Consider the following 14938-nt stretch of genomic DNA (forward strand, 5'->3'; position numbering starts at 1 on the left):
CAGAACTCATGTCCCAAAACCAGGTTTCCTACAAAGCTGAGCTGACGTGCTCACTGCAGGACCCTGGACTGGTAGCATTCCTTAAAAACTCCCGGCTGCCGGAATACGCAACAACACGAGGAAAATGGCAGAACTGAGAAACAGAAACACCTCCATCCATCCCTCCCTCCTCCCTCCCTCCCCGTCTCGCTAGCTTGTTTTGAGACACAGTCTCAGGTAGGCCAGGCTGGTCTGCCTTCCAACTCCTGCTCCTTCTTCCTCCACCTCCTAACTGCTGGGATTACAGGCCTGAGTCACCACACCCAGCAACCTCTTCTCGTTATTAACATATAACGCTAACGTTTTTACTTCTAACATCTCCACGTCTCCTTTTCCCCTTCTTTTTCCTGGGCTTTTATCCCCCACTAGCTTCTTCCTTCATGCCACTTACAGACACCTTTATTCTCCTTGTCTTTGCTTAGGCCTGCTCTTTCCCAGATGTGATTTTTCCAAACTTAATACCTCGATTTTTGCTTTTCAGAATAATTGTGTCTGACCCCACAACACTTGGCTTCCGTCCCTTACTGTTTGCCAATGACCAACAAAATGGTCTTTTTTTTCCCTCAATATTCTATTTCTCCTCAAACCTTTTTGACTGAGCACATCTAACCATTCAACTTCTGACATCATCTTCTGTTCTGTGAATTCCCACCTCTCCAAATTTGTTTCCTCTGTATTTCTAAAGGCCAGTGTTCCACAAGGTCATCTACCATCTATATCTCTACATAAACATTTTCTGTGTAACCATGCATGTTCATACTCTCAACTCTACATCCATTCTAAGAAATCAGCTTAGACACTCTAACTAAAGTCCAGTCATACAAATGGTTCTAGCACCCACTAGAGATGCCAAGCTACCTTCAGGGAAGTGATGTAATAACAGCTAATCCCTGAGATTCCTGAATGAGCCCAGCTGAATTCATATCCGGCTGAACCACTTACTGTGTGCCATTGAACAACTGAGCGTCAATCTCCTTATATAGAAAGGAAGATTAACAACACTACTCTGTTGCAGGATTCCTGTGGCCACTAAACTACACACTGTGGTGATACTTTATTTGTATGTTAATAAATAGAGTTTGCCTGGAGATCGGAGGACATAGTCATCCATAAACAAAAGTCAGGTGGTGGTAGCACACACCCTTAAAATCCCGATCACATGGCAGGCAGAGTCTCGGTGTGGTCAAGGACACAGCCAAGGGTGGTGACACATGCCTTTAATCCCAGTACCAACCATAGAGACCGGAAGGTCTGTATAGACAGGCAGTGATGAGGAAATGTGGTGGCTGGGCTAAGAGCCAAAGAGAAGGCAGAACAGCAAGGCAATAAAGGCGCAGGTTAGACGGGAACAAGCGTTTGGTTCTCTTGGGAAGCTACAGCAGCGGCATGGCGAGTAAGGTTAGCTGGTGGCTCTCACTATTTCCTGATCTCTATGGCCTTCACCCCTATATCTGGCTCTGTGTTTCTCATTTAATAAGACTGTTAAGAAATTCATCTAAAACATGGAAATGCATAACGTGTAAAACGCACTCAACAAATATTAACCACTAAATCTTCATGGTTAATATTACCAAGAACAGCTGGGCAGTGGTGCACACCTTTAATCCCAGCACTTGGGAGGCAGAGGCAGGTGGATCTCTTGAATTCGAGATAGCCTGGTCTACAGAGTGTGTTCCAGGACAGCCAGGGCTACACAGAGAAGTCCTGCCTGGGGATAGGAGGGGCAAACGGGAACAAAAACATTACCAAGAACAGCAAGAGCCTTACAGCTGGATCTCTTTCGCTTACATCTGAGGTCAGTCTAAGAGGGTCTTCTACATCCATTTCTGATCCTTAAGCAGAGCGAATTTAAGAATCTCAGCAGTAGCTCAGAACTCACTAACCTAACTTTGATCCCTTCCCCTACTACATAGGAATGAACTAGACCTTCATTTTATTTCCCTTGCTACGTGATTAAAGGCTGCCCAGTCCTGTCCACTCTCCTGAGAAGCCCTGTGCCATCCAACTTCCTGAAGGCAAAAGCCAGCTCTGATGTGCCTCCAAGACTGTGCCACTGTGTCCCACTGCCATACCTGACCAACCTGTTCTCTTGGCATGCCTTGGGAAAACCAGCCACCTGCCAGACAGGACCAACGTCTCACCTGAATGGCCTTCTTCCCACAGTCTGCAGCTCAGTCTCTGGTGTCTTCTCTACCCTGATTGTCCCTCCTAGTCTAGGCTCAGGCAGCACTCATCTTAAAGTCATTAATTCCAAGACCTTCGGCTCCACCCCTACACGCCCAATCGGTCATTATAGGCTGCTGGATCTTCTTTCCCACGTCATCGAATGAGTCTCCTTATCCTTGTCATTTACACTTCCGAGTGTATGCGTATCAAGTATCTATGTAGCCCACCCCAGTCTAGAATTCCTGGACTCAAGTTATCCTCACACCTCATCCATCAAAGTAGCTGGGACTACAGGTGTGGGCCACTGCACCTAGCTCCATTCATATTCATCCATCCCTGACCCCATCCTGCCCAGTACCAGGAATCAAACCCACAGCCTCATTCATGATAGGCAAGCCCTCCACCAACTAAGGTACATCCTTAGCCCCTATTTGCATTACTTTGATGTCTATTTGAATTTCAAATTGTGTTTCTAAGAACAAAGAGATCATCTAAAAAGCTAGCTTCCACATTGTCATCATTGTCACATCATCACTGAAAGTCATGTATATTTGCTTCCTATGGGGTAAAAAATCTTCGGTCTCTCAATGATGTTATGGGTTTTCCTACTTCCTTCAGCCTTTGCTAATCCCGTGTCTTCTATGTGTAAGTCTACCAACTATACCCATTCATCCAAAGTTTATAGTTGGTTTGACTCTTATGTTCTCAGTGCACATACACACATACATATATATACAATTAAAAATTAAAATATGGAGCATGGTGGCAGCACTCAGGAACCAGGGGCAGGAGGATCTTTGTGAGTTCAAAGCCAGCCTGGTCTACATAGTGAGTTCCAGGACAGCCAGAGCTACACAGAGAGAATAATAATAAAATAATTTTTTAATAAAGAATTTTGTGGGGCTGGAGAGATGGCTCAGAAGTTAAGAGCACTGACTGCTCTTCCAAAGGACCTGAGTTCAATTCCCAGCACCCACATGGTGGCTTACAACCATCTGTAATGAGATCTGGCACCCTCTTCTGTATACATAATAAATAAATAAATCTTTTAAAAAAAAAAAAAAAGAATTTTGTGGCGTCAGTTAAATAGCTCAGAGCCTGAGGACCTGAGTTCAATTTCTGGAAACCCCATATAAAGGTGGAAAGACAGAATCAATTCCACATATTTGTCCTCTGACTTCCACACATACACACAGCCACATATACACAAAAATTTAAAGAGAATTTTGTGAGTTCTACTTTGAAAGAAAGGAAACAGATAGGATCTTTTTTAAATGATTTATTTCTATTTTATGTGCATTGGTGTTTGTCATACATGTATGTCTGTGAGGGTATTAGATAACCCAGAACTAGAGTTACTAGAGTTACAGACAGTTGTAAGCTGCCATGTGGTTGCTGAGAATTGAACCCGGGTCCTCTGGAAGAGCAGTCAGTGCTCTTAACCGCTGAGCCGTCTTTCCAACCCCCAGAGATGTGATTTTAAGAAAAAAAAAAAAAAAAAAAAAACTTAAATACTTTTAAAAATAAATTGGAAGAAGCAACAAAGCATAAAAATGGAGATGTTTAATAAAGTAACAGAAGCAAAGGAATATAATTATCCATTATTTATAACTGAAAGCTCCTTGGGGACAGGATTTATGACCGATTATCTCTGCAACCCTCACAATGCTGAGCAATTGTGGACAATCAAAACAATATGGATACTCAATTAATGAGCACAAATAATGGCCCAACAAGCAGAAAACAGTAATGGCAGACTGAAGGCCTCGTCAAGGTTCCAGAGCCCAGCACACCTAGACCTACCACTATGGAAAGAAAGTGTCCTGGCCTTGGCAGCCTGGCTGGAAAACAGGCCGATTCTCTGGGTGTGCGTCTAGGAGACTTAAAATACAATCAGTGGAATGGAAAGAGAAGTAAATGAAGCTCCTACCAAACTCCTGCCACACTCCGGTGAGACTGCTATGACCCTTACTATTGTGCCGGCTGATGCTGAAGATACTCAAGGATACACACACACACACACACACACACACACACACACACACACACCAACCCAACCCCCACCACCACCACCACCCCCCCCCCACCACCACCACCACCACCCCACCCCAACCCCTACCCCCACCCACCCCCACCCCCGTCTTCTTAAACTACTAAAAAGCATTTGCTTGGTTAAAAGTGGTTTAAAAGCCTGAATCGTTTCCCAAGGCTTTGGGTGTTACAGGCAAGCACTTGACCACTGACTGAGCTATACCCCACCCCCAAGCCCTAAAAGGTCTGAACAACTTACTAGTCAATCAATCCAGAGTGGTACACTATTGTTTCCTAAGCATGTGGAATACAGAAACACAGATCAGAGCCAACAGCCAGGCCATCTGATGTCTGTCCCCAGTGGTTGCCGAGGATAAATATTGTCCCCAATAGTTAAGGTAATTCTATAGCCCCAATATCCACTACAGCTGTTCAGAGAACTGCTTTTTATTCACTCGTTTTTTATTTGTTTAAAAATGTGAAGAAGTTTACAGTATTTACTTTGTGTGCAGATATATACACACATGTGTGTACCATGCACTTGTGTGGTGGTCAGGGCACAACTCATAGGAGTTAGCTCTCTCCTTCTACCATGTAGGTTCTGGAGATCAAACTCAGGTTGCCAGGCTTCTTTGCCGGGAGGTTAAACGGTTAGACCAGGAAACATGCTCAAACACTGGCACAGGCATTATAACCTGACAGGTCGTATCAGGCTCTCACCTGTTCTTCCCGGTGACTAACTCTGGTAAAGCATTCTTCTGGCTCTGGACAGCAAAACTAATTCCCTTAAGATCTGAATGTGGCTGGGCGGTGGTGGCACATGCCTTTAATCCCAGCACTTGGGAGGCAGAGGCAGGTGGATCTCTGTGAGTTCAAGGACACACAGAGAAACCCTGTCTCGGGGAAAACAAACAAACAAAAAGATCTGAATGTGAGCTAAAAAGATGGCTCAGTGGTTAAGAGCATCGCTGCTCTTCCAGAGGACCCAATTCTCAGCACCCAAATGGCAGCTCACAATCATTTGTAACTCCAATTCCAGGGGATCTGACACCCTCTTCTGACCCCAGTACCAGGCATACATGTTCTACACATACATATTATGTAGGCAAAATACTCATACACACAGTAACATTTTTAAATAAAATAAAATGAAGATTGGAATATATGGTAGCTCAGACATTAATACTTCCCTTCCTAAAACTATGCTCTGATCCCTTTGATTAGATATGACTCTTTCATAGCTTCAGTCACTAATTTTTATGTATAGCTTTTCTGGATAGTTGGCTTCATTAAGTTTTGAGCCTTCTGAATTTTCATTCTCTGAGATCCTTATCTTGAAGCTCTGATTCATCAATACCCTGGACTTCATCAATGAAAGACAGTAGCAGAAGGAGAGAGTCTAACTACAAGTAATAATACACAAAGGCTGGAAGAAGAGGCAGGAAAAACACTGCGTAGGCTACAAGAGGCCCTGTCTCAAAAATAAATAAATCGAAGGCTGGAGAGATGGCTCTGAGGTTAAGAACACCAACTGTTCTTCCAAAGGTCCTGAGTTCAATTCCCAGCACCATATGGTGGCTCACAACCATCTGTAATGAGATCTGTCACCTGCTTCTGCATACATAATAAATAAACAAATAAACAAATGAATAAATAAATAAATCGAGGGCTGGCAAGATGGCTAATTAGTTAAGAACACTTGCTGCTCTTCCAAAGGACCTGAGTTCAGTATTGCAGTCAAAACACTGCTATAATCTAGCTCTAGGATCGACTTCTCTGCTCCACAGCACTAATCACACCACATCATATATTGCACGCGCGCGGGCACACACACACAAGATGTCTCTGACACACACACACACACACACACACACACACACACACACACACACACACACACACGGAATGAAAAGATGTCTTGGTCTGCAGCTAAAGAGTACTTGCTGCTCTTGCAGAGGACCTGAGTCTGGTTCTCAGCACCATCTGGCAGCTTACAATCATCCATAACTCCAGTTCCAAGGTGCACACTATATTAATATTTAATTTTCACTTGATTTATTCATTTTATTGTCTGTGTGCTTTGTCTGCATGTATGTGTACCTTCTGTGTGCTTGGTTCTCTAGAAGGCCCAAAGAGAGCATCAGAATCCTGGAAAAGGAGTTACGGATGATTGTGAACCATTATGTGGTAATTTGAATGTAATTGGCCCCCATAAGCTCATTGGGAGTAGCACTATGAGGAGGTGTGGTTTTGTTGGAGTAGGTATAGTCTTATTGGAGGAAGTGTGTCACTGTGGGGGTAAGCTTTGAGGTCTCATATATGCCCAAGCCACGCCCAGTACCTCAGTCCACTTCCTGTTGCCTTCTGATCAAGACAGACAGACAGCACCATGTCTGCCTGTGAACTGCCACACTGCCATGTTCCTCACCATGATAACGGACTGAACCTCTGAACTGTAAGCCGCCACCTCAATTAAATGTTTTCTAATTCGAGAAACCCACAAGTGTGCTTAAGGAGTATTAGGGATAAACTGAGGAAATACACTCATGAATACAGAACCACGTAGACAGCTGACGTCGTCCTCTGATCAGACCCTGAGCAAACACAAGTTTGATCACAGCAGGCAGCAGGGAGAAGGGGCTGTGACCTCTCTCCCTTTCCTGCCTCCTTCAGGCCAGATAGCCCACGGTCCTGGGCGGAGCAAATACCACTACAGCTTTCCTTTGCTGGGGTCATGGTGTCTCTTCTCAGCAATAGAAACCCTAACTAAGACACAATGTGGGCGCTGAGAACCAACCCTGGACCCTCTGCAGGAGCAACAAGTGCTCTTCATCTCTGAGCCATCTCTCCAGCCTCAGGGAAGATCTCTGTGCTTTCAAGGCCAGCCTGGTCTACATAATGAGGTACTGTCTTGAAACAACAACAAAATAATAATTAACTAGTTAATTGCAGGAGGAGTAGGTAGAATATACAAACCATCTAGCTCTATAAAACTTAAAATAAGCCGGGCAGTGGTGGCACATGCCTTTAATCCCAGCACTCTGGAGGCAGAGGCAGGTGGATCTCTGAGTTTGAGGCCAGCCTGGTCTACACAGCGAGTTCCAGGACAGCCAGGGCTACACAGAGAAACCCTGTCTTGAAAAACTATAAATAAATAAATAAATAAATCTTAAAATAGATGCTTCCTTTAAAACTACAAATTTTAGCTCAGCATGGGTGAGCATGCCTGCAACCCCAGAAGTAAAAAGATCACCACAAATTCGAGGCAAACTCTGTTTATGTAAAAGTTCCAAGCTCCACACCAGTCAGGGCTACGTAGTAAGAACTTGTCTCACAAGCACAAATAAAGCCAGGAAGGAACTCATTTGGTAAAACCCAACCAGTCCTGGTTCCTTCATTCCCTAGCACTGCATAAACCAGGTATGGTGGTACACCTCAGTAATTCCAGAACCTGGAGATGGAGGTAAGAAGATCACCCTTGGCTAGGTAGGGAGTTTGAGGCTCCCTTGGAATACATTATTTAAAAAAAAAAAAAAAAAAAAAAAAAAAAAAAAAAAATCTGAAAGTTGTCTGTAATCCCAGCACTGAAGAGGTTGAGACAAGAGGACTCCAAAACACCAAATCTGAACTAATAACAATTTGTCCTAAAAAAATGTTAATTCTAGAAGCCAAGTACACGTTCATAATTGCAGAACTGGGAAGCCAAGGAGGAGGTACCATAACTATGCTTACCACACCCACTTCTCTCTCTCGGGGATTTTTTTTTCCACACTGTAATGGATTTTATGGTGTAGTGGGAAATAAAGGGAGGGAAAACAAGTCCCATAAATTCCTCGTTGCCACTAGTCCCTAATAACCCTGCTACCTTCATAGTTCATGAAGTAAAGACTGGGCCTGGCAGGCACGTTTCTCTGCCTCCAGTATCTACTGCCTTACATACTACAAGATCTTTACACCCATCCAATGTCCTCAATTCCCAGTTCCATTAGATCACCCCCCCAGTCAACTTTTGGGGGGACAAGAGAGGGGGAATGGGGGGTTGAATCAGGGCCACACACAGTAAGACAAGCAAGAGCTCTGTCGCTGAGCTATATCCCCAGCCCTGTTTTATTTTTCAGGGTTGCTCAGGCTGACCTAGAACTCCCTCTGCAGGCCTTGAATTGCAATCCTCTTGCCTTAGCCTCACAAGTGACTGGGATTACATGCCTGTGCAACAACCGTGTAATTCGAAACTCTTAATGAGACCCTAATATTCACTATTATTCAAAGATTCCGGGGGCGGGGGGGGGGGATCCCAACTACAGTTCAAGGCCCAGGGTAGCATTATACAGCATTTGTGCCTTCTTAATTCCCCCAGGGAAATTCCCCAAAGCTTCAGCTAATCTGTTCGCTATCCTCCCAACAAACGTCCAGTACACCTGGCCTGGATTACATCCACACATGACCTCTGCCACTGCTGCAGATCAGCCCAGATCACTGTGCTCCTGGCTGTCCATTGTCGAGCTCATCGCTTGTCAAATGGTTCCAGCCAAATCAAAGTTGCTTGGAAGGCAGATCACATATGAACACAAAGCCCATCACAGTGCGCTGCATTCAGCAGGTCCTAAATATTAGTAAAATCGGGAGAGCTTCAAATAATGATCTAAGTAGAGCAAGATAATACTGCCTATCTCTCTTGACTCACAGTAAAAAACACCTTACGCCTTTATTACGAGACAGAAAATCTGTAGTATACACAGAGCGGGGTAAAGTGGAGGGAGCAAGCCACTAGCTGAAAAACAGCAGCAACAACAACCGTGCATCCTAAGCCTGGTTTTGCCATAATCTCTGCAACTGTAAGAGAAACCACTAAACCTGTGTTGTTTTAGGTGTGAAACAAGGCAGATGCTGTGTGGGATCCCAAATCCCCGTCTGCTCACTCCCGACCAGGCAGGCAAACTTTTACGGTACCCAATGCTCACTGCCCTAGTGCAGGAAACTCGGTCCCCGCGGGGGACAGCGCTGCAGGGTGAGAAGCGATCTCCCACGATTCCCCGGATCCCCCTCACCTCATGGCACCGGGGCCCGCCTCAGGTGGCCGGCCGCTCACAGAGGACAGCCGGAGTGCGCGGCTCGCGGAGCGGCCGGGCTGCCTCGGACGGCCCCGAGCCCCCCTACACTTGTGGCGTCCGCCCAGCAATCCCCGGGCACCGTTCCCGTCCGCCCTCCCCGCCAGGCCCGACCCTTCGCGGTCCCCGGGGCGGCCTCGGCGCGGACGTCCACGCACCCGGCGGGCCGGACTGGCAGCGTGAGGGGCGGCGGCGGCGGCGGCGGCGCTAAGTGCTGAATCACCACTTTGCAGCAGCACACAGCACAGCCACGGTGACCCGCGGGCCGCGTGGGCCCGGGCGCTCGGGACGCTTACCCACACTGTCGCTTCGCGAGCGGCCGGCGGGCGCCGAGGATGGAGCGCAAGGTGCTGGACAGCGCGGGGTGCAGCAGCCACGCGAGCCCGTTCCGCATACCCCGGCGCAGCCGCTGCGATCTCTGAGAACGCTTCCTTTTGGCGCTGGGAGCCGGCCTTGCGCATTGCGCATGCCCAGTCCGCCGCGCCGCGCCGCGCCGCCTCGAGGGAGCCGGGAGCGGCCTCCGCTCCGGGTTTTACGCGGAGCCAGGCGGGAGGGGACGGCCGCTGCCTGGGCCCCGACTCGCTGGCAGGTGGGATGTGGTTCTGGCCCCAGGCGTCGGAGGCCCAGCAGGGTCCCGGCCGGGCTCCACCCCGGCGCGCCGCTGAGGCCGAGGGTTGCCTGGCTTGGGCGTGGTGAGCGTGCACACGGCGGGATGTCCCCAGGCAGGATCGCGGCCCAGCAGGTGTTGGAAAGAAGTCCTCCCGGGCAGCTGCCCCACCGAAACGGATCCGCTGCGGAAGCTGGGCCCGCGGGCTCCCTCTAGAGCGCGGAAGGAACGTGGACTGCAGAAGCACGCGTGGGGGACCTGTCGGGTGAGGGAGTAAGGACAATCCAGACCTCTGGGGATTCACGAGCCAGGGCAGGCCTCAGCAAAACAAGGCGTCTGTAGACTTCCAAATCCAGGACAAGAAACTAGGCAGGCCTCTAGTTTACTGTGTGACTGAGGATGACCTTCAGCCGCCGTCCTCCCAAGAGCTGAGATTGTACCAATGTGCTTCACGCACCAGCCCAGAGCCGGGAACCACTGCTACCTAGTACTACTACTTATACTGCAAGTGGACTTAGGTTATTACTTTTTTTTTCTCCTGAGACCAGCTCTCACTATGCAGCTCTGGCTGGTCTGGAACTCGCTATGTAAACCAGTCAGGCCTCAAAAGGTCATTACTTTTTAAAGACATGGCTTTTCTCCCTGGTGACTTCTTGGTGCTTTGCATCCAAAGATAGCCTAATAGTGGTTATGAATAGGAATTGCTGTTACATTTAACACAGATCGCCGTGTAGGGGAGGTGGTATCTCCCCAGCTTAACTACTTTTAGGTGTCTTCTGATGTAGCAGATCAAACACTGTAGCCAAATACAGGGTTCTGACTCCTATTATTGCTACACATGAAAATACAGAAGTGCGTGCTCTCTGAGATTTCCTGTGCATTGGAAGACGCTGTGTGGAGGGTTGGAGATACAGATGAGCAAAAAGATTTTACCAAGACCAGAGTGAGCAACCAGAACATTTATTGAAATACATTACAGAGGCTGGGGACATAGTTTAGTCAGTATAGTGCTTCGCCAGCATGTGCAAAACCCTGGGTTGGATCCCTAATACTGCAATAAAGCCTTGTATGGTGGTACATGCCTATAATCCAAACACTGGGGAGGCAGAGACGAGATGATCAGAAGTTCAGGATAATCTTCAACAATTTACTGAGTTTGAGCCCAGTATACGTGAGATCCTGTCACCAAAAAGAAGAGAAGGAGAGAGGGCGTACTACAAGGGCCAGCAAGATGGCTCTGTGGATAAAAGGTGTTTGCTGTGCCGGCCTGCTGTCCTGAGTTCAGTCCCTGGGACCCATGTAAAAGGAAAAGGAGATAACTGATTCCACAGAGTTGTCCTCTTACCTCCATACACATTCTGTGGCATAATGGACACACACAATATTTTTTATAAAGGAAAGAAAATACACGGGAAAGACCCAGATCTTCCAGAGACATTATGGATCTCAAGTAGTCAGCCTCCTAATAGTCTGAGCATGCTCCTTAATGAGTAGCATGTGATACAATAGTGCCAAGACATCCTAAGACAAACTGCAACCAGGTCTTACCATGGTTAGTTCTTGTAACAGTCCTGCTAGGAAGCCAGCGGCCTTGCTCTGAACCCATTCTATCCTGGGGCATTAAGAGCCTTGTTCTGAGGCTAGAACAGCTCTGGGCAGTCATCTGTCCCAGAATAGTGTCCACATCTCTCTCTCCCACATCTCCAAAGTTATATAGATCACAGACAAGACATAATGAAGATTCGTCTTCTGCAGTTTCTTCATGACTGAACAGGGGCATTACAAACCCTGACATTGCTCATCATGAAAGGATCGTGGAGTCCCGAGTATCTCAAGCAGCATTTGGAGAAAGGAGGAAGTAGCTGTCTAAGAAACGGAAGTTTGGATGATGACATCTGATCAAAAGATACTCAGTGGTGGCAGCAGGCATTAATGTCCTTGATAATGGTTGATGTCACTGAAAAAGCATCAGGACCGTATAGGCCTATAATGAGGACAATGTCAATACTACCAGAAGGTAAAGACATAAAGCAAAAGTTAAACAAGAAAGGCCTGGGGTTAGCTCAATTGGTAAAATGCTTCCCTAGTATGTATAAGGCCCTGGATTTGAGTCCTACCACTGCAGAAAACTGGGTATGGTGGCAATTGCACGTAATCCTAAAACTCAGAATGTAGAAGCAGGAAGATCAAAAGTTCAAGGTCATCCTTGTCTACTACACATCAGTCTGAGGCCAGCCTGGGATACCAGAGACACTGTCTCAAAAAATTGAATGAATGAGTGAATAAAATGAATGAATGGATTGATGGACAGTGGAAGAAGGAAGGAAATAAAGAGGCTGTGATTACTAAAAGAGTCCAGCCTATCTGGAGAAGCTACTTAGGTGTCTAGACCTTCCAAGCAGGGGGTCTAGAGTATATTTTTTAAAGACCCCAATATTTTTTAGATTTTATTTTTATGTTTAATTATGTATATGGAGGAGAGGGTATGTGTAATGAGTGCAGGTGCCTTTGGAGGTCAGAGGTATCAGAGTTATAGACAGCTGTGAGCCACCCCACATGAATCCTGGGAGCCAAACTCAGATCCTCTGCAAGAGCAGTATATACTCATAATCACTGAGTCATCTCTCCAGCTCTCGAGGCTTGGGCTTGAGTGTTGTAATTTAGTGGTTGGTTGGTTGGTTTCTTTTGAGAGTTTTTCTCTACTTTTCCTGAAGAGTCAACCCAGAAGTAACAAGTTTTATAAAGGGGAGCTCAAGTACCTCCTGTTTTTGAAATGAGTGTGTCTTGGACCAAATGGATTTGGAGTCCATTCCTGCTAGGAAGCTGAGGTTTCATTGTGCCTCTAGAATGGCTATTGAGACCTTCTAGATAGTCAGATAAGAGATATATATTTTTTTTTGATTTTTTGAGACAGGGTTTCTCTGTGTAGCTTTGCGCCTTTCCTGGGACTCACTTGTAGCCCCTCCTCACAGAGATTCGCCTGCCTCTGCCTCCCGAGTGATGGGATTAAAGGCGTGCGCCACCACCGCCCGGCAAGAAGATTTTTAATATTCATCACTACAGTTGAAATTCTCATTTCCCAAAAAGTCTTCTAAGAATGGAGCAGGAAAATCTGAGTATTGGCCAGAGTTATCAATTAGTTGTCTGTTCTAACACTCCATTGATTGTGGCTAGTGATCCAAATTTTGGAACATCCGGCATTTAGGACTTGGGTTTTGGTACATTTAGAGCAAGGGTGTGAAGGGAAGTATGCCTTTTCCAGAAAGGAGCCTAGGTTGTAAAAAGCATCAGCAGATGAAGAATCTGAGGCTGGCAAGCTGGGCATGAGTGACGGCAGCCAGCATTTGTACAGACAGGCCCCCCACTCGGGAGGAAGAGCACAAACTGGTCCCATGGAGAGAGTAATAGTCCAACTTCTTCCCCCCCCCCAAGACAGAGTTTCTCTGTGTAGCTTTGGTGCCTGTCCTGGAACTCACGGTATAGACCAGGCTGGCCTCTAACTCACAGAGATCCACCTGGCTCTGCCTCCCGAATGCTGGGATTAAAGGCGTGATCCACCAACGCCCGGCATAGTCCAACTTCTTAAGGCTTACTCCAGTGGCTGACCACAGGATCTAGCTATGTCCACAGCTGGTGAGGCTGGAAGGATCCCAAAGTCCCCACTGAAATTTTTTGACCTGGCACCAGGGAAGTACTCATCAATACAGATTTCTGGGTAGTGCATCAATTGTGAGGTGCCTGACAGTCCAGGTCCCCAAAAATCAAGAGAAAAGTTAGTCACACTTGGTTGTAGATGGAACTACAGTTACTTAGGTTTTTTTTAACCTCTCGCACGCACACATGTATGTCTGTGTGTGTGTGTGTGTGTGTGTGTGTGTGTGTGTGTGTGTGTACATGCTCCCTATGGTAAACACAGGAAGGTCAGAAGATAACTCCAGGGAGTCAGCTCTCCCTCCACCCTTCAGGTCCTGGGAATCAAATCCAGGTCATCAGTTTTGGCCACAAACAACCTCACCTGGAGAACCATGGGCCCACATGTTATGTTTATCAGGATGTCAATGATCTCTCTTATTGTTAGGTATTTACCTTTGGTATTATTAAAAAGCCAAAAAGAGCGGGGCGGTGGTGGCGCACGCCTTTAATCCCAGCACTCGGGAGGCAGAGGCAGGCGGATTTCTGTGAGTTCGAGGCCAGCCTGGGCTACCAAGTGAGTTCCAGGACAGGCACAAAGCTACACAGAGAAACCCTGTCTCGAAAAACCAAAAAAAAAAAAAAAAAAAAAAAAAAAAAAAAGCCAAAAAGAATCATTAAGAAGTTTAGTTGTGTCGAAAAACCAAAACAAACAAAAAAACGATGTTTGGTTATGTTTTGACATTGTTGTTTCAGTGTAAGTTGACAGAAGCGGTACAGGAAGTCTCAGCATACTGTTTGTCGTATGGCTTCCATCCAGAAACACCAGTACTGGAGTCCCGTAAAAAGAAAATTCGATTGCATAAAGTGGTGTATAGCACTGAAAATAACAGTCCATCCCATTCCATATGGTGGGAACAGAAGGCAGCCTTTCTGACCAAGGACTGAGCCCTACATATATTTTTTGTCAGATTTAGCTACCTATGGGCTGAGGGTTTCATCCTTCCTGTTCAATTGTGTTTGACTGTAGGGTAGGTGGTACTGGGAAATCCTGAATTATCAGATTCCCCACAGGTGCCTGCCCGGAGGAGATGTCTACCAGGGTCCAGAACAGATGCTACAAGCAGCTGAGATACTGATCTGAGGGATAGCCAATGAATCTAGGCACACTGAGTTCTTTAGTCCATTCACTTTATCCTTCTAATTCAATTCTATCTACACAGCTTCTTTTCTGTTCTCGTACTTAGCTCCTCTCAGTCCTTCTCTGTTCTCATTATTCTATCTAGTTCTTTCCACCTTCCTCTGCTCTTTGTTCCCCCAGATATAGATATATATGTATGTATATGTATGTATATAT

General features: G+C 46.5%; 1 protein-coding gene across 2 annotated transcripts in view; it reads right to left on the reverse strand.

Annotated features, from left to right (window-relative positions):
• The window catches only part of Ide (insulin degrading enzyme), a 97298-nt gene extending 87468 nt beyond the window's left edge, over nucleotides 1–9830 (reverse strand). For both annotated transcript variants that reach the window (XM_028882892.2, XM_028882891.2), the window contains exon 1: nucleotides 9641–9830. In XM_028882892.2, coding sequence (XP_028738725.1) covers nucleotides 9641–9738 — 98 coding nt within the window. In that variant the 5' untranslated portion in view covers nucleotides 9739–9830. The remainder of the gene's footprint in view (nucleotides 1–9640) is intronic.
• Nucleotides 9831–14938: the final 5108 nt, after the last annotated feature.

Source organism: Peromyscus leucopus, chromosome 1 (assembly GCF_004664715.2).
Source record: "Peromyscus leucopus breed LL Stock chromosome 1, UCI_PerLeu_2.1, whole genome shotgun sequence".
Classification (NCBI taxonomy): domain Eukaryota; kingdom Metazoa; phylum Chordata; class Mammalia; order Rodentia; family Cricetidae; genus Peromyscus; species Peromyscus leucopus.